The 19,828-nt window shown below is 40.3% G+C and overlaps 1 protein-coding gene across 5 annotated transcripts in view; it reads left to right on the forward strand.

The window, feature by feature from the left end:
* GPBP1L1 (GC-rich promoter binding protein 1 like 1) overlaps positions 1–19,828 on the forward strand; it is a 61,280-nt gene that overhangs the window by 28,898 nt on the left and 12,554 nt on the right. For all 5 annotated transcript variants that reach the window (XM_007978941.3, XM_037999010.2, XM_037999019.2 and 2 more), the window contains 4 exons: positions 3,847–3,976; positions 4,337–4,623; positions 16,850–16,922; positions 18,128–18,321. In XM_007978941.3, the coding sequence (XP_007977132.1) occupies positions 3,847–3,976; positions 4,337–4,623; positions 16,850–16,922; positions 18,128–18,321 (684 nt within the window). The remainder of the gene's footprint in view (positions 1–3,846; positions 3,977–4,336; positions 4,624–16,849; positions 16,923–18,127; positions 18,322–19,828) is intronic.

A 19,828-nucleotide genomic window follows, 5' to 3' on the forward strand; every position in this document is an offset into this window, starting at 1 on the left:
GGGCCTACAGGCTGCGTACCACCACGCCCTGCTAATTTTTGTTTTTGTTGTTGTCGTTTTATAGAGATGGAATTTCACCATGTTGCCCAGGCTGGTTTTCAGCTCCTAAGCTCAAGTGATCCGCCTTCCTGGACTTCCCAAAGTGCTGTGATTACAGGCGTGAGCCACTGCACTCAGCCCAGTCCTGATGTTTTTTAATATATTCAATCTCGTCTGAGGATTTCAAAAACATTTTCATAGACTTAATAGCTTTCTGTTAGAAGGATGTAAGTAATTAGGCAGTCCACATGAGTGTGTACCTTAGTACCTTACTACTGCCAAGTATCTCACTTTTTTATGTTTCTTTTTTTCTTTTTTTAAGTATCTCACTTTTTTCATTACATCCTAAGGCTTTTCTCATTACATGACAGTTAAGTCTTGTATTAGCTGCAGCACGCTTTGGAGATTAAACATACTTGCTAACCTGTTGTCGAGGTCAAAGGGGCAGAAGTAAAAGGGGAATGGCACTTGGGTAAACAGACCTTTGGATTGAACACACATTTGTTTATGGCAATAGATGAAGAGGAGGAAAAGGTAGAGACAGTGATTGTTCAACTACTACATGGATCTCAGATTAAATTCTAAAAACTGTTTTAGAGGCATTGACCTACTTAATAGTTTCAGGGGAGATGTGTGTTGTATTAGGGGTAAACACAAATGGAATTACCAGTTTATATAGATTAAAGCAGACCTAGTCACAGTACACAAAAGAATCAGCCTGAGTTATTGATAAAACGTTTGGGAAGCTAGTAAACTTAAAAGCGCTTCCCATTTTGCCAACGAATAGAGGAAGAATGAAATTGGTAGGCATTCTCAAAAAGGCCTACCTTTCCTATTTTAAAATGTGGACTTCGGGAAAGTGCTTCTGGTCTCATCTAGACCAATGGTCTTTTCTCTAAACTTCATTTTGTTTCAACTTTATTTTACTTATTTATTTTTGAGACAGGGTCTCTGTCACCCAGGCTGGAGTGCAGTGGCATGGTCATAGCTCATTGCAGCCTTGAACTCCCGGGCTCAAGCAGTCCTCTCACCTTAGCCTCTAGAGTGGCTGGTACTACAGGCGAGCACCACCATGCCCGGCTAACTTTTTTGGTTTTTTTGTAGAGATAGAGTCTCACCATGTTGCCCAAGGTGTTCTAGAACTGGCCTCAAACGATCCTGTCACCTCAGCCTCCAGAAGTGCTGAGATTACAGGCATGAGCCACTGTACCAGCCTAAACTTCATTTTGGGATTTTTGTTTTTTTATAGACAGGGTCTTACTCTGTTGCCCAGGCTGGAGTGCAGTGATGCGATCATGGCTCACTGCAGCCTTGACTTCCCTGGCTCAAGCGGTTCTCCTACCTCATCCTCCAAGGTAGCTAGGACTAGAGGCGTACACTACCACTTCCAGCTAATTTTTTGTATTTTTTTGTAGAGACGGGGTTTTGCCATGTTGCCCAGCTGGTCTTGAAATCCTGGGCTCAAGTGATGTACCTGCCTCAGTCTCCCAAAGTGCTGGTATTACAGCAATGAACCACCACACCCGGTTCTAAACTTAATTTCAAATTATCTTAATGAAATTTGCAGGATCTTATAATTGGCCTAATCTGACCCAAGGCTTGGAGCTAGTGGGCTACATGAAAAGTATATAGATCTATCAGAGAAGAATAATTGTTTTAGCACAGTGAACTAAGTAAAAAGAATTAGAAGACATTCTTTCATTTTCAAAACTATAGTAAGCAAAGTCCTGTGGTTTTGGCATAAGGATAGACATAAAAGGAATATAATAGAATAGTGAGTTCAAAAATAGGCCTGTAGAGGCTGGGCTTCGTGGCTCATGCCTGTAATCCCAGCACTTTGAGAGGCTGAGGCAGAAGGGTTGCTTGAAAGCCAGGAGTTTGAGACCAGCTTGGGCAGCAAAGTAAGACCTTGTCTCTACAAGAAAAATTTGAAAAAAACTAGGCAGGTGTTGTGGCGAATACCTGTCATCCCAGCTACTCGGGAGGCTAAGGCGGGAGGATCACTTGAGCCAAGGAGTTTGAGGCTGCAGTGAGCTATACTCCAGTCTGGATGACCGAGTGAGACCTTGGCTTTTAAAAAAACAAAGAAAAGGCTTATGTATGTATTTCGTTGATTTTTGACTAAAGTACAAAGGTAATTCAATGAGGAAGTGATAGTGTTGTGTTTTTGAACTAGAAGAACTAGCTTCTGTCTGTGTGGGGGCGGGGTAAAGAACCTCAGCCTTTGCTTCATACACAGAAAAATTAACTTGAAATGGAACATAAGTTAAAAAGTTAAAACCATAAGACTTTTAAGAGAAAACAGGAGAAAATCTTTTTACCCCCTCAAATGGGTAAAATATTGGCAAGGATATTGATAGTAAGAAAAGTAAATGTAAACATGCTCTGACTTAGGTTTTCCTTGTCAAACACACCCATATTTTCATGGCTTTATGGACTTTGGTCTCTATAATTTAAGAATGTCATAGAATAGGCCGGGCACGGTGGCTCATGCCTGTGGTCCCAGCACATTGGGAGGCCGAGGTGGGCAGATCACGAGGTCAGGAGATCAAGACTATCCTGGCTAACATGGTGAAACCCCGTCTCTACTAGAAATACAAAAAATTAGCTGGGCGCGGTGGCGGGCGCCTGTAGTCCCAGCTACTCAGGAGGCTGAGGCAGGAGAATGGCATGAACCCAAGGGGCAGAGCTGGCAATGAGCCGAGATAGCTCCACTGCACTCCAGCCGATGTGACAGAGTGAGACTTTGTCTCAAAAAAAAAAAACAAAAAACAAATGTCATAGAATAAAATTCTTTGAAATAGGAAGGGATATTAGAGTTAATCTGTAAAGTTTCTCAGACTGCTTCCTTTCAGTTTTATTACCTCAGAGACTTATTTTTTTCTCTCTTGACCTCTTTCATTGTGTGTAAATGAGTAAAATGGGTATGATGCCAAAAGTTTAGTATTGTTACAAGTATTATATCTGGAAATAAATATTTTATAAAACTATAGAACTCTAGTAGCTCGGTGCTGTGGCTTACACCTGTAATCCCAGAACTTTTGAGAGGCCAAGGCAGGAGGATTGCTTGAGGCCAGGAGTGAGAGATCAGCCTGGGCAAAATAGTGAGACCTCCATCTCTACAAAAAATTTAAAAGATTAGCCAGACTTAGTGGCATGGGTCAATAGTTCTAGCTGCTCCATAGGCCAAGGCAGGAGGATCCTTTAAGCTCAAGGGTAAGCAGCTGCAGTGAGCTTTGATTGTGCCACTGCACTCCAGCCTGGGCAACCATAAGACTTCATCACTTTTTTTCAAAAAAAAAAAAAAACTCTGTAATTACTACCGACCTCCTAGGGTGATATTTCAACCATTGCCTTCACCCTTATTCCAGAAATACTAAAACTTTAGGATTATTTTTGAGGCAATCATTTTGATTTTCCTCTCTTACAAGATAAATATTTTTAAGTGTAAAGTTTTGGAGCTTATACTTACAGATATTTGCAAGGTTTTTTTTTCCCCTCCCCCTCCTTTCATGCAAACAATTGAAGTGGCTAGCTTTTCTCCTCTCCAATATTTATTATTGGAATAAATATTTATTCCAATATTTATTATTTGGAATAAAGGAAGTGAATTAATGATTGAATATATAACCTAGGACTTCTCTAAATTAGGCACCTGGGGGTACCCTTAGGGTCTATATGTTTATAATATGGGTTTCTATCACCATTTTTACTTGTTTTTTGAAGGCCTGATGCAAAGCCTATTAAGATATTGAAAGGGACTAATAGCTGTTTATCCATTTGCCTCTCCATATTTCATCATCTTAGTCACCTACTGCCACCTTCGAAAAACACGGAGAGCACCTGCCTAGAGGAGAAGGTAGATTTGGAGTAAGCCGCCGTCGACATAATTCCTCTGATGGTTTTTTTAACAATGGTCTCCTACGAACTGCAGGAGGTGAGCTGTGTCCAACTTTCATGACTATATTTAAGCTACTCATTTAGGACAAGCCCGGGCTGTGGGTACGTGTCTGTAATCTTGAAATAGGATCTTTTCTGAACATAGTTTTCATTTAGATTCTCTAGTAGTCATTACGCAACTACATTTCTTTCTAGGTCTAACTATGATTATGATTCTCGTGAATCATCTATTCAGTTGGACTGATTTCAGAAATTACCTCACAAAGAAAAGATACATTTTGTGATTTTTTGTGTGTGGACTTTTTTTTAACAAGTTCCCCTGAAGGCCTTTTGCCAATACCTTAAACCAAATCAGGAAGCAAACAATCTAATTAGTTCCTTTTCTTTACTATTCTAGATTCTTGGCACCAGCCCTCCCTGTTCCGCCATGATTCTGTGGACTCTGGTGTCTCTAAGGGAGCATATGCTGGAATCACAGGGAACCCATCTGGTTGGCATAGCTCCTCCCGAGGTCATGATGGCATAAGCCAGCGTAGCGGAGGTGGCACAGGGAACCATCGCCACTGGAATGGCAGCTTCCACTCCCGAAAAGGGTGTGCTTTTCCGGAAAAGCCACCTATGGAGATTAGGGAAGAAAAGAAAGAAGACAAGGTGGAAAAGTTGCAGTTTGAAGAGGAGGACTTTGTAAGTATGGATCTTTAGATGTATGGTTAGAAGCCGACAATGTCTGAAATATGAGACCCTGTTAGTAATGAGAGCATTTCAGAAATTACAGAAAAAGGAATTTGTAAGTTGAGGTTTTTATTGTTTTTAGAGGAAAGGGGTTAAGTTGATAACATTTGAAAATGGTGACCAAAACTCCTATGTAACTTGTAGCAAATTTTTCATTTTTATGTCTTTGGAATTTAGAAAAATCTTTAATTTCTCTTAAGTCTTACAAAGTTTACTCAAATATAATTTATGTTAAAATGTATTCTTGCATGTTAAATTGTCTTTTTTCCAACTATGATAAAACATTTTTTCTCTTGATTTTGTTCTCTATCATATAAAATTACTGTGATATGAACATGTAATTGGGAGTATTTTCGCTGTTGCCTATATATTCAGTAACACTTGGTGTTACTGTGTGTTAAATTACATGCCTTTTGGCCTCTTGAAGGTAGCATTTTTAGAGTATCTATAAAATTTTTAAAATATATTTTATTTAAGGTTAAATTATCAGGCTGGGCTCGGTGGCTCATGCCTGTAATCTGAGCCCTTTGGGAAGCCGAGGCAGTTGGATCACCTGAGGGCAGGAGTTCAAGATCAGCCTGACCAACATGGTGAAACCCCATCTCTACTAAAAATACAAAAATTAGCTGGGCTTGGTGTTAAGCGCCTGTAATCCCAGCTACTCTGGAGGCTGAGGCAGGAGAATCACATGAACCCAGGAGGCTTAGGTTGCAGTGGGCTGAGATTGGGCCATTGCCCTCCAACCTGGGCGATAGAGCGAGATTCTTTCTCAAAAAAAGAAAAAAGATTATCATTTTAACAAATCAGTATCTTTAAGTTGGCCAGGCATAGTGGCTCATGCCAGTAATCCCAGCACTTTCAGAGACCAAGCCAGGAGGATTGCTTGATGCCAGTTGTTTGAGACCAGCCTGGGCAGCACAGCAAGACCCTTGTCTCTATAAAAATTTTTTTAAAAATTAGCTGGGCATGATGGCACATGCCTGCAGTCCCAGCCACTAGGGAGACTGAGGCAGGAGGATTACTTGAGTGCTGGAGTTTGAGGCTGCAGTGAGCTATGATTGCACCACTGCATTCATGCCACCACGCCCAGCTAATTTTTTTATTTCTTATAGAGACTAGGTATCACTGTGTTGCCCAGGCCAGTCTCGAATGCCTGACCTCAAGTGATCTTCCCATCTCGGCCTCCAAAAGTGCTAGGATTACAGACACCAACCACCGCACCCAGCCTCTAGCTGTTTTTAAGTAGCACATCAGTCAGTCACTTCTGTTATAGCCATTTCATCAGTTAATAGTCACCTAAAGAAGAGTGAAATTTAGGCATTAGGTCCTCTACCCTCAAGTCTAGGAACTGACCTGGGGTCTTGATTTAAATTATATATTAATGTGAATTCCTGTTCCCAGGTGACTGTTCTTCAAAACTTTATCCTCAGGAAGGTCTATACTGCCCTTACATATTGAATATTTGTCCAGAATGTTCTAGATAACAAATAGTCCAAAAATTACTGTAATTTCAAACGTAATTTTTATTATTTATACAACAAACTTATAAGCAAATCCAAGAAAGACCAGTGGGAATGATTTGAAAATATAATCTATGTTGCTTATTACACTTAAGGAACTTGATGAAATTCTTATCAAACTAGCAACAAAAGCATTAGCAACAGAACTGGCGGACGTGGGTGGCATGCACCTATAGTCCCAGCTACTTGGCAGGTGGAAGCAAGACTCCGTCTCTTAAAAAAAAGAAATGCAACAATTACAGTATATTCTTATTAAAAAACTACTTTCCTTTAATACTTTTATTCTATGATTAAATAAACCCATGATGATTTTAACATAATTTGTATCTGAAATGAAAGAGTATATGTAATATTATAACCATAACCAACTGTGCATATAGAAAAATTTATTTGAATCCCCAACAGTTTTTGTTTCTTATGTACTTCAATAAGAAAAAGAGAAGATGGTGGCAAATAAGAAATCGTGTGGAGTAAAGTAGAAGTAAGAGTACCTTTTAAACTGGGTAGTATGCTGCTGATAGCATAGTTTGATTAGAAGCTTCATTATCAGTCCTGTGACATTCCCAGTGGAAATGATACAAACATTCTATTTTATCAGTTTGCGCATATTTACCTTCATATGAATAATTCATACTGTAATTCGCTTATTTATGTAAAATTGAAGTTTACATGTGTTGAATCATGGGGCTCTAGCTTAGCGGTTCTCGACTAGGGGCAAGTTTGCCCACTGGGGGATATTTGGCATTACCTGGAGACATCTTTGTTGTCACAACTGGGGTTAGTGCTAATATCATCTAATATGTAGAGATCAGGGATGTTGCTAAACACCTAAAACACACTGGACAGCCCCATAACAGAATTTGTCAGCCTAAAATGTCAGTAGTGTCATGGTTGACAAACCTTGCTCTAGATCTTCTTTACTACTGTATAGCAAATATTACATTGTGTGAATATACTTGATTTATCCGTTTTTCTGTCAATGGAAATTCAGTTAGTAAAAGACCTTGTTTTGGAGGCTAAACTTAAAGAATTGGAACTGAGGTATTGTAATTAGAGAAGGAAGAGTCAAAAGTAAGATTTCTTTTCCACCTGCTACCCAAGATGCCAAAAGGAAAGAAGGGCAAGGGGAAGAACTTGGCTCCGGCCCCTGCTGTTGTCAAGAAGCAGGAGGCCAAGAAAGTGGTGATTCCCCTGTTTGAGAAAAGGCCTAAGAATTTTGGCATTGGACAGGACACCCAGCCCAAAAGAGACCTCACTCACTTTATGAAATGGCCCCGCTATATCAGGTTGCAGCGGCAGAGAGCCATCCTCTATGTGCAACTGAAAGTGCCTCCTGCGATTAACCAGTTCATCCAGGCCCTGCACCGCCAAACAGCTACTCAGCTTCTTAAGCTGGCCCGTAAGTACAGACCAGAGACAAAGCAAGAGAAAGAAGCAGAGGCTATTGGCCCAGGCTGAGAAGAAAGCTGCCAGCAAAGGGGACATCCCCAGTAAGAGACCACCTGTCTTTCAAGCAGGAGTCAACACTGTCACCACCTTAGTGGAGAGCACGAAGACTCAGCTAGTGGTGATTGCATATGACATGGATCCCATCGAGCTGGTTGTCTTCCTACCTGCCCTTACTAAATGGGGGTATATATAAAATGGGGGTCCCTTACTGCATTATCAAGGGGAAGGCAAGAGGGGGGGACATCTAGTCCACAGAAAGACCTGCACCACTGGTTGACTTCACACAGGTTAACTCAGAAGACAAAGGCGCTTTGGCTAAGCTGGTGGAAGCTATCAGGATCAATTACAATGACAGATATGATGAGATCTGCCATCACTGGGGAGGCAGTGTCCTGGGTACCACGTCTGTGACTCGCATTGCCAAGCTCAAAAAGGTGGAGGCTAAAGAACTTGCCACCAGTTGGGTTAAATGTACACTGTTGAGCTTTCTGTACATAAAAAATAATTAAAGTAATACAAATTTTTCTAAAGATTTCTATCCAAAGTGACTTGATGAAAAATAGGTAATTAACTTGAAGAGAGAGAGCAGAGGAGCAGAATTGGTTGGAGGAGAAAACAAATTCTTGATGCCAAAGAGATGGGTTAGGTCTAGATATGTGCACATGAAAATAGAGATAATAGTTGAGGTTTGTGGGTAGATAAAATCACCCAGGGAGATTATACATTGGAAAGAAGGGAGGTGTAGAGCAGAACCTGTGGAGTAGCAGTAAGGGAGACTGAGAAGTGGTTAGCTGAAGAAGGAATGAGTATACCAAGAAAAAGTAGGTAGATAAAAATCACAAATTGAAGATGTTTTGGGACCTGATTGCAGTAGGTTTTCTATATTATTTTTTTTCCTATATGATATGTTTGTATAATTAGAAAATTATTTTCAAATTGTATTGGTTTAGTATAATTAGCAGTTCTATATTGTTACCTGGGGAAGTTAAATAGTCCTAATTGTCCCTGTGTGCACCACTCAGCACAGACCTCAACAGATAGGTTTTTGTTTGTGTTTTGCTTTTTTGAAGTACATGATACAGAGAGGAACACAGATTTTTAAATGTAGCTGTTACTAAGTATGGGAGAGAGCTTTGACTCTGGCAGTTTGGGATGGCCTTACAAAATGACAAGTGTGGTTGGAAGGGTTAGAGAGTAAGTTGGTGATGAATGATATGCTCCTCTTTGGACAGTAAAGAGCCAGATGTGAGGGAAGAGTTTTCTAGGAGTAGGAGACTTGAATGTGTTTGAAACCTGAGGAGTAAGAAATTGGTGGAGAGAAGGGACTCTGAGAGGATGCCAGCAGTATTGGCTACAGCTTTTTCATCTTCTCCAATTCTCCAGTAAAAGCAGAGCTCCCTTTAATATTGGGAGCAATATTAGGATGTTTACTCTTACCACTTGTATTTATCATCTATTGACGGTCCTAACAAGTACAATAAGGCAAGAAAAATGTATACAGTTTAAAAAGAGGAAATAAAACTGTGTGTGTGCAGGTAACATGAAAATCCTAAGGACTCTGTAGAAAACTATATATGAAATTCCAGAACAGCCAAATCATCTATGATGGGAAAGAAAATCAGAATGGTTTTATGGTTGGTTGTGCACAGAGGGGATTAACTGGGAAAGGGTATGAAGAGAACTTTCTGGTTGATGGATGTGTTAATCTTCGTAGAAGTTGGACAGGTATTAGCATTTTTAAAACTCACATAATTTAGTATATTTTATGTGTAGATTTTACTGTACGAAAATTTTAGTATTAAGAAAAAATATTAAAATTACCAGTAGTGAAACAAATAGATTTAAACCTCCTGATATGATGGCACTGAGAAATATGCACCATCACCTCTGTAACATTCCTTCCAGAAATGCATAGCCTGGATCTGATCATAGGAGACATCTGACAAGCCCAAATTGAGGATTCTACAAAAGAATTGCAAAATAACTGGCCTGTAGTCTTCAAAAATGTTAAGGCCATGGGGAAAAAAAAAAGCTCCAGATTAAAGAACTAGAGATATGACAACTAAAAGCAACATGTAAACCTAGATTAAATAAATACTGGGTGAGGCAAAAACCATTTTGCAAAATTTTTCCTTTGCTAAAACATCAGTGGGACAATTTGAATAAGTGTTATAGATTAGATAATAGTATGCATAAGTATTAATAATTACTCTGATTATATAAAAGATACCCTTTTAAGGAAATACATATTTAAGGGTAAGTGGCATCAAGTCCTTCAGCTTGCCAAATGGTTCAGGAGAAAGCTATAGAGAGAATGGGGAAGTAAATGTGAAATATTAATACAGGTTGAGCATCTGCAGTCTACAACTTTTTGAGTGTGGATGTAAGTCTGAAATTATTTATTATTTTTTGAGACGGAGTTTCACTCTTGTCTCTCGGGCTGGAATGCAATGGTGTGATCTCAGCTCACTGCAATCTGTGCCTCTTGGGTTCAAGCCATTCTCCTGCCTCAGCCTCCCAAGTAGCTGGGATTACAGGCATGCACCCCTATGCCCAGCTAATTTTTGTATTTTTGGTAGAGGCAGGGTTTTGCCATGTTGGTCAGGCTGGTCTCAAACTCTTGACCTCAGGTGATCCACCTGCCTCAGCCTCCCAAATTCTGGAATTACAGACGTGAGCCACTCACTGTGCCTGGCCCTGAAATTATTTTAAAATAAAGTTAAAAATAAAGCAAGTAGAGTTGAGGAACCAACAAAATCTACCGATGCCATCTACATCAAAGCAAAATGAGATTTCCCCACAAACCCCTAAAGCCGATAGGGACAAACCACCAAAATCTGTATAAGAGGCTTGGTTAATATTAGCATTTGTGCAATGGGAGCTGAAGGGAAGCAACAGAGCACCTGACAGCATAAAGAATGCCAGCAGAGCCAACGGTTTTTCTGGAAAGCTTGCAGGGCATATTTGAGAAGAGCAGCAATTAATCGGGAGTGGTAAATATGGAGGCTCTGGGATAAGGTATGAAGGATCTGACTGGACCAGTCAAGAGTTCAAACCACACAGTAGTTTGAATAGAGAAAGTTAATGTAAGGAATTATTAACTACAGCAAGATTGGAGTAATGAAGGATTGACTAGTACAAAGTAAAAAGATCTTTAAAGAAAATAGAAATAGCACATAAGCACAGTTCAGTGATTCACGCCTGTGATCGCAGCACTTTGGAAGGTCGAGGCAGAACGATCGCTTGAGTCCAGGAGTTTGAGACCAGACTGGGCAACATGGTGAAACCTTCGTCTCTACCAAAAATATAAAAATTAGCTGGACGTGGTGCGTACCTGGTAGTCCTAGCTACTCAGGGGGCTGAGGTGGGAGGATTGCTTGAGTCTAGCAAGTCATAGCTGCAGTGAGCCCACATGGCACCACTTCACTCCACCCTGGGTGACAGTGAGACCCTGTCTCAAAAAAAAAGAAAAAAAACACATGCATACGTACATACAGGGAGCAGCCACTACCCTTAAAGCTAAGATAGAGTGTCCAAGAATGAGTCCCCCATTTCCCTACCACCACCCCAGGGCTGAGATTCATACCTGGTTAGAAAGGGCTCAGTTGTAGCCCACTGAATGGCAAAGTAATTGCTAATGTCCTTCTCTGGGGAATCGTGCTGAACGGCTTTTCATGAGAGGTGTCACTCTGCTACAAAACTACTCAGATGGGGTGCTGAGCGAAGCTGCTGGTCTCTGAGCTTACTTGTACGTCAGAACCTGGCTTTGAGGAGCTGGGCACTGTGGGAGCCCACTGAAAAAGCACACAGGAACAGGAAATAAGAATCTCTCCATTGTTCTCTGCTGGCAGAAGTTAACATGTCAGCTGTCAAAGGAAAAATTTTAAAGTGTCCAGGCACATGTTTGCACAACAGGCAGAAGGGATGACTTTGTAACTAAGAAGCAGTAACCAGCACAGGGTTCTATCGTTGTTCATACTAACTTTCCAATATACTCTTCCAGAACAAAGTCCCTCACTGAGAGCAAACTGTTGGAAATATAATCCGGATTGAACTGCAGAGAGACAAGTCAGAGACAAAGGAAAGGAAAGTTTCAGATAAAAGCAGTAGGGAAAGGATAACCAGGACATTAAAGAAAGTAAACCTGGGAGGCAGAGGTTGCAGTGAGCCAAGATTGCGCCATTGCACTCCAGCCTGGGCAACAAGAGTGTGAAACTCTGTCTCCAAAAAAAAAAAAAAAAATTAATGATCCTAAGAAGTTGGTTTTAAAAAAAATATCATCTGGAAAAACTCAAAATAAGGGGCTAGAACTCTAGAAAAGAAATAATAAAAGATTTCAGAAAAATAAAGACTAAACAAGAAAGAATAAAGAGAATAAATACTAATTTTTTCAAGAATTAGAAGACAGGAAAGGAAAATTTTTTAAATGAAGGAGAAATACGTAGATGAGAAATTAAAACTGGGGAAAAAAGTTTGGCAGAAAAGATCTAATATAGATATATAATAGGATCTTCCCACCTCCACCCCCAGAAAGAAAACCAAAATAAAGGAATAGCTTAAATACTGAAAAGTGGCCGGGCGGGACTTTGGGAGGCCGAGGCGGGCGGATCACGAGGTCAGGGGATCGAGACCATCCTGGCTAACAAGGTGAAACCCCGTCCCTACTAAAAATTTAAAAATTAGCCAGGCGTGGTGGTGGGCGTCTGTAGTCCCAGCTACTCGGGAGGCTGAGGCAGGAGAATGGCGTGAACCTGGGAGGTGGAGCTTGCAGTGAGCCGAGATCACGCCACTGCACTCCAGCCAAGGTGACAGAGCGAGACTCCGTCTCAAAAAAAAAAAAAATACTGAAAAGTATAATTCAAGAACATTTTTCTGAAATACATTTAGATTTGAATCTACAAATTGAAAGGACAGTCAGGACGACTAAAATATACTCTTACAGAATACTAGAACAAAAAAAAGATATCCTTTAGCCATTCAGGCATAAAGACTGAGTTGTTAAAAGAAAGTAAACCAGATAGACTGTGACAGCAAAGCTTTATAACAAGTAAATGGAGTAACAATTACGATAAAATGTGAGCCAGAGATTTTGTGCTTTGTCAATCTAATGTTCAGTTATAAAGACCACAGACAAACATCAATGTGTAAGTTCTTGGAATATTGCTCTTTCCGCCATTGTTTCGCGCTGTCACAGTGGTGTGTGTGAACATCCTACCTCATGCTCTCAAGAGTATCACTAGTGCCAAAAAGAGCAGCAAACACCGGGTTCTTATTAGGCCATGCTCCAAAGTCATTGTCCAACTTCTAGCTGATGATGAAGCATTGTTACATTGGCAAATTTGAAATCATTGATGATTACAGAGCTGGGAAAATTGTGAACCTCACAGGCAGGCTAAACAAGTGTAGAGCCCCAGCTTTGATGTGCAACTCAAAGATCTAGAAAAACAGCAGAACAATCTGCTTCGATCCCACCAGTTTGACTTCATCATATTGACAACCTTAACTGGTATCACGGACCGTGAAGAAGCAAGATGAAAGCACACAGGAGGGAAAATCCTTGGATTTTGTTTCTAGGGATGCAGTACATATTTACAAATAAAATGCCTAAAAAAAAAAAAAAACAAAAACTTTGGAATATTGTTCCCAAGACTTTTCCTGAGAACTATTAAAAAACAAGCTTCTGCTGGGCGTGGTGGCTCACGCCTGTAATCCCAGCACTTTGGGAGGCTGAGGCGGGCGGATCACAAGGTCAGGAGATCGAGACTGCGGTGAAACCCCATCTCTACTAAAAATACAAAAAATTAGCTGGCTGCGGTGGCAGGCACCTGTAGTCCCAGCTACTCAAGAGGCTGAAGCAGGAGAATGGCGTGAACCCGGGAGGCGGAGCTTGCAGTGAGCTGAGATTGGGCTACTGCACTCCAGCCTGGAGGACAGAGCGAGACTCCATCTCAAAAACAAAAAAAGAACAAGCTTCTGACAAACCAGAAAGATGATAACAAAAGGAATAGTGGTACGTATTAAATGTATGGTTAATTGTAGAGCTAAGATGAAATGAGGGTTAAAAGAGAGTTCACGTGATAGTTATATGATCTGACAATCTGGATATAGTATAACTTTTTTAAAGTGGAAAGATGGGGAGAACATGTCCAAAAAAAAACATTTTGGTAACTGGTGAAATACTGACATTGCTATTCTGAAACTTGTGCGGCATATGAGATAAAGCAGTTGAATACGATATTCTATCCTTTGTATGCCTGAAAATCGGGATTCTGTGTAGAAGAAAATAAAAACAGAAAATAGATGTTCTGTAAAATCCACAAGGGTACTCAGTTTGAATTGGGAATATCAGTAATAAGTTATGAGGTATTTTAGCTTTGGAGTGAAAAATACATTCTTCTAGGCGGTTCTGTCCACTGAAAAGACATGGGACCAATGAACAACCCCATAGCAATGAGTGACTCTACTGCTCAGATTGTGATCTTGAAATAGTTTATCCAGACAGCATACTTAAAAGAAGAGTCTGGAATATTTTTTCAAACTAGATAGCAAAGAAGTAATTAAAGAACTACTAGGGTTGTAACAAAAGGATTTAAAAGCCAAATTGAAGAGGGTTCCACAGGCCAAACATGGGATAGTTTTATGCATCAGTTAATGATAATAATGGCGAGGGTTGAATCACATCAAATTGGATTTAAATCTGTGAATTCACAATAATGCCTGCCTCACCTTAGGAACAAGCATGTATCATATTTTTCTATATGAACTGTACCGTTGAATCACCAAATAGATGAGGGAAAGTTCCTATTTATGGAAGTATACTACTTTATAAAGAATTGTAATATTAGATCATTGTTTTTGCATCTTGTATTGAGTTGACAGTTTTAGGCTATGAGCGTCAGTGTCTGCCAACATAACCAAAAGAAGCACAACCACGTGTTATGTGTGTGTCTCCTAATGGAAGAATACAAAACCACTAAGGATTCTGTAACCTCTAGAAACAACTACCAATTTATAGAAAATGCCGAGGCGTAAGATTTTCTAAAACCTAGTAGATTAAAAGTTGAGATTGTTTTTGGAGACAAAACTATAGTATCAAGGGAGACACAGTTGGATAGTAAAAAAAAAAAAAAATTCTGTGATCACCATAAGAGTATTTTTTGTTTTTTTTTTTCTAATGAGATTTGTAATGTCTTTCTGGTTTGGCAGGTAATGTTATGTTGCTTAAACCATGTAGTGTTTAAAAGAACTTTTACTCATTAACTTATTCGTTTGTTTTATATTTTTTTCTGTTTATATTTTACTATTTTTAAAAGTTTTAAAACTGTACATTTTTAAAACAGTGGAAAGAGATCAAAGATACTGTATAAATAGGAGCATTGTCTCTGAGAACCCTGGATGCAATATGACCAAGAACACGTGCCTATTAAAATGAGACAAGGAAACAACCACAGCTTTTATGACTGGGTACTGCTTCTGCCTCTACTACTCCATCTAGAGGAATGTATTAACCTGTCCTTCAAAATCTGTCACTGATTTGTCCACTTATATAGAGAGTTGGTAGTTTCATTTGCATTTGTGCTTGTTCTCCTATTGTAGTGGTTCTTACCTTGATTGGTTGGGAAATACCTACCTGCTAGAGGCCCTGCCCCTAGAGATTCTGATTCTGAAGCTCTGTAGTGGAGTCTAGGTGTCCTTTTGTTGTTTGTATAATGTTCACAGGCAATTGTGCTGAAAAGCCATTTTCCGGCTGGGCATGGTGGCTCACGCCTGTAACCCCAGCACTTTGGGAGGCCGAGGCGAGTGGATCACTTGAGGTCGGTTCGAGACCAGCCTGGCCAACATGGTGAAACCCCGTCTCTACTGAAAATACAAAAATTAGTTGGGTGTGGTGGTGTGCACCTGTAATCCCAGTTACTCGGGAAGCTGAGGCAGGAGAATTGCTTGAACCTGGGAAATGGAGGTTCCAGTGAGCCAAGATCATGCCACCGCACTCCAGCCTGGGCAACAGAGTGAGACTCTGTCTCAAAAAAAAAAAAAAAAAAAAGCCATTTTCCTACCCCATTACCAGATTGTAAAGTTTGGGTTAGGACAGCAGTGTCATACAATTAGTTATTAAGTCTAGTCTGTGTTGCTCTTAACTCTTCCCTGCCCTTTTCCTTATCTTGTTCTCTACTTCTCTTGCCTTTATTACCCTCCCAGACTATGGAATTGATCTCCTAATGGTCTTTTAGTTGATATTGAAACCCCTCAGATCCATCCTTCAGGCTGCTACTAGAGTGACGGTTGTAAATTGATAATGAGATCCTGTTAACTCTGCATGAAAGATGGATGGATCCTCATTACCTGTAGAATAAAACTTAATCTCCCCTAAGAAATCCTCCACAAACTGGCTCGTGGCCTACTTTGCCAGATATCTCTTTCCCCACAGAAGGGTCCCCTCTTTCCCTAGCACTACTCATGCTGAACTATTTGCAAACCTGAATATTCTTTTTAATGCTTTCTGTTGTTGGAATTACCCATTTTCCAGCTTTGGAATTTATCTTTAAGGATTCTTAAATCACCTGTAGTAAAACCTTTTCTGATAGCACTTATCTTTCAAGTAGAATTGACGTTTCTTCATGATTACTCCTTCTTCCCTGATATGAATTTTTTTCATCATCCTTGTAACCTTTTATTGTACTTAACTTGTCTACAAGTTTTTATAGCGAAACTGTGACCTGTGTGAAGACAGGGACTCTTTATTGTATTTCTAGCACAGTTCTTGGCATATAGTCTGCCCCTGCCCTACACCCATCTTAGAAATGCAGTGAATACTATACATTTCACTGACCAGATTGTCCTCCTTTAATCTGAGGAAAATGATCCACATTCTTGTTCATCTAACTTTCAGTGCCTCCTTATTTGGCATACATATCCTACAGGAAAGTGGGAATTTGCACATTTGGTCTGTTTATTTAAAATAAATGAAATGCCTTATATCAAAGGAAATGAAACTCAGGAGAAACTAAGATTAACATAATACCTATTGATTTTGCATTTTGACATTTTCTGTTTGTTATAATTCTGAATATAGTGTCAAATTAGTAAGTGCTGCTAATCTGTAATTATTTGATAGGTTATTTGATAGGTTCTATGGTGATGGCTGCTTTGTGAAAAGTACCAAAATGATCAGCTTTCTGTATCAACCATTCATATCCCTTTTTTCCTAGCCCTCCTTGAATCCAGAAGCTGGCAAACAGAATCAGCCATGCAGACCTATTGGGACACCTTCTGGAGTATGGGGTAGGTAGATTTTGCCATTTTAAAGGCACAACTTAAAATTTTTTTCTTAGCAGGGAGAGGAGCAGAGATTCCTTATCTCTTTTTATCTCTTGTTTCTCATCTCATGCATTTGCCCATGGTAACTAGCATTCTACTGTAGCAGGTTACTCTGCCCCCCAACCCCCAAACACCATTGAAATGTTACCATGGTAGTGGAGTCACAATACAACTGAGAGCTTATAGAACCCTGAATTTGGAAGCAGTTGTTTTGGTGATGGTGTTTGTTTCTTCGTTCGTTTGAGACAGTCTCATTCTGTTGCCCAGGCTGTAGTGTAGTGGTGTGATCTCAGCTCACTGCAGCTTCCACCTCCATAGCTGGGACTACACCACACCTGGCAAATTTTTGTATTTTTAGTCCAGACAGGGATTTACCATGTTGGTCAGGCTTGTCTTGAATTCCTGGCCTCAAGTGATCCACCCGCCTTGGCCTCCCAAAGTGCTAGGATTACAGGCGTGAGCCACCGTGACCAACAGGAAGCAGATTTTAAGTAGAAAACGTTCATAAAAAGTAACTTTTAATTAACATTGCTAATTCACTTTTTATTTTTTTTATTTTTGAGATGGAGTCTCACTCAGTCACCAGGCTGGAGTGCAGTGGCGCAATCTCAGCTCATTGCAACCTCTGCCTCCCAGATTCAAGCAATTCTCCTGCCTCAGCCTCCTAAGTAGCTGGAATTAACAGGCGCACGCCACCATGCCTGGCTAATGTTGGTATTTTTTGTAAAGATGGCATTTTGCCACAGGGTTTGCCAGCCCAGGCTGGTCTCGAACTCCTGGACTCAAGTGATCTGCCCACCTCACCACCTCCAAGTGTTGGGATTACAAGCGTGAGCCACAGTGCCTGGCCCTTGGATTTATTCTTGTTTTGTTCATGCTTGACTGATCACACTGTACATCAGACATATTGTGCCCCTGAAGGACTGCTAACATCTTTGGACTTTCTGGCTGATTTATAAATTTAGTATCAAGTTCCTCATATGCTGCATTTTTTTGTACAGTTCCTGAGTAATCTCACTTTTGAGAGTATTAAGTGCATACCAGGGAATGTTTAATGCCTCTGTCTCAACTGTCAATTGTTTTGTTGACTAAGGCCTTTGTATAAACTGTGCTTCATGTTACATAACAGGTTTTATATTCTTTTGTCTCTCCACTATTGTACTTCACAGAAAACCCACCTAGTGCCAAGCAACCCTCCAAGATGCTAGTTATCAAAAAAGTTTCCAAAGAGGATCCTGCTGCTGCCTTCTCTGCTGCATTCACCTCACCAGGATCTCACCATGCAAATGGGAACAAACTGTCATCCATGGTTCCAAGTGTCTATAAGAACCTGGTTCCTAAGCCTGTACCACCTCCTTCTAAGGTATGATTTAGAATCAAGGTGTAAGAACCTTGTACAAGAGAGGTTTGGGAATAAATTAGAAAAAAATTAATAAATTTGTTTTTTCTTGCCGAGTCAGTCACCAGATATCCATTTAGTACCTATTATATGTATAGTATTGTACTCTGTATCCAGACTCTACTCCTGCCAGCTGGATTTTTAGTAGACCTCTCATACTCATTAGCTTCATCACCTCGTAATCTTTCTCCTGATTTGCAGCTTTTTTTCCTTTTTCCTTTTTTTTTTTTTTTTTTTTTTTTTTGAGACAGGGTCTCACTCTGACACCCAGGTTGGAGTGCAGTGGCACAATCATGGCTCAGTGTGACCTCAGCCTCCCAGGTAGCTGGAACTACAGGGGCACACCATAATGCCTGGCTTTTTAATTTATTTTTTGTTTTGTTTTGTTTTTTGAGACGGAGTCTCGCTCTGTCGCCCAGGCTGGAGTGCAGTGGCGCGATCTCGGCTCACTGCAAGCTCCGCCTCCCGGGTTCACACCATTCTCCTGCCTCAGCCTCCTGAGTAGCTGGGACTACAGGCACCTGCCACCACGCCTGGCTCATTTTTTTTGTATTTTTAGTAGAGACGGGGTTTCACTGTGTTAGCCAGGATGGTCTTCATCTCCTGACTTCGTGATCCGCCCGCCTTGGCCTCCCAAAGTACTGGGATTACAGGAATGAGCCACCGTGCCTGGCCATGCCCAGCTATTTTTTTTTTTTTAATTATTTTTTGTAGAGACAGAATCTCATTTTGTTGCCCAGGCTGGTCTCTAACTCCTGGCCTCAAGCAATCCTCCTGCCTCAGCCTTCCAGAGCATTGAGATTATAGGTGTGAGCCACCACACCTGGCCCCTCTGGTTTTCTGTAATAGCAACAACATCCATCTGATCACTCAGCTTGACTACCTTGGCTACTTCTCTTCTCTTTTCCTCCTTAGTCATTCTCCTCAGACAAGGAATTACAAAGTCCCTGTTATTCTCTCTATGCTGTCCTTCCTTGTTCAGGACTTTGTGTTCTCACATTTACTATTGTAGTATACCTTTCTGTTTTCTCATGTCTCTATGTATGTCCTGCAGAACTGCCAGAGTGATCATCCCAAAACAATTGAATGTATCACATTCCTTCCTGAATCCCTTCAGTGTCTCCAAACCATTTATGGCAGGGATTGGTAATTGTTTTCTATGAAGGGCCAGATAAATATTTTAGGCTTTGCTTGATATACATGATTTTTGTTACACATTGCTTTTTTTTTTTTTTTCAACTCTTTAAAAATGTAAAAATAAATATGAGTTCATGAATCATACAGAAATGCCTCGGGCAAGATTTGGCCCATGGGTCATAGTTTGCTAGTCCTATAGTCAGTGTGTAGACTAAGCAGAGGCCTGTGAAATTTCTCATAGCAAAACTCTAATCCATCTTTTACATCTTATTGCCTCTTTTTTCTCTTACCTGGGAAGAAATTATTCTGGTGTATGCCATCCTCTCTGAATAAT

The sequence above is a fragment of the Chlorocebus sabaeus genome, chromosome 20, assembly GCF_047675955.1.
Source record: "Chlorocebus sabaeus isolate Y175 chromosome 20, mChlSab1.0.hap1, whole genome shotgun sequence".
In the NCBI taxonomy this organism is placed as follows: Eukaryota; Metazoa; Chordata; class Mammalia; order Primates; family Cercopithecidae; genus Chlorocebus; species Chlorocebus sabaeus.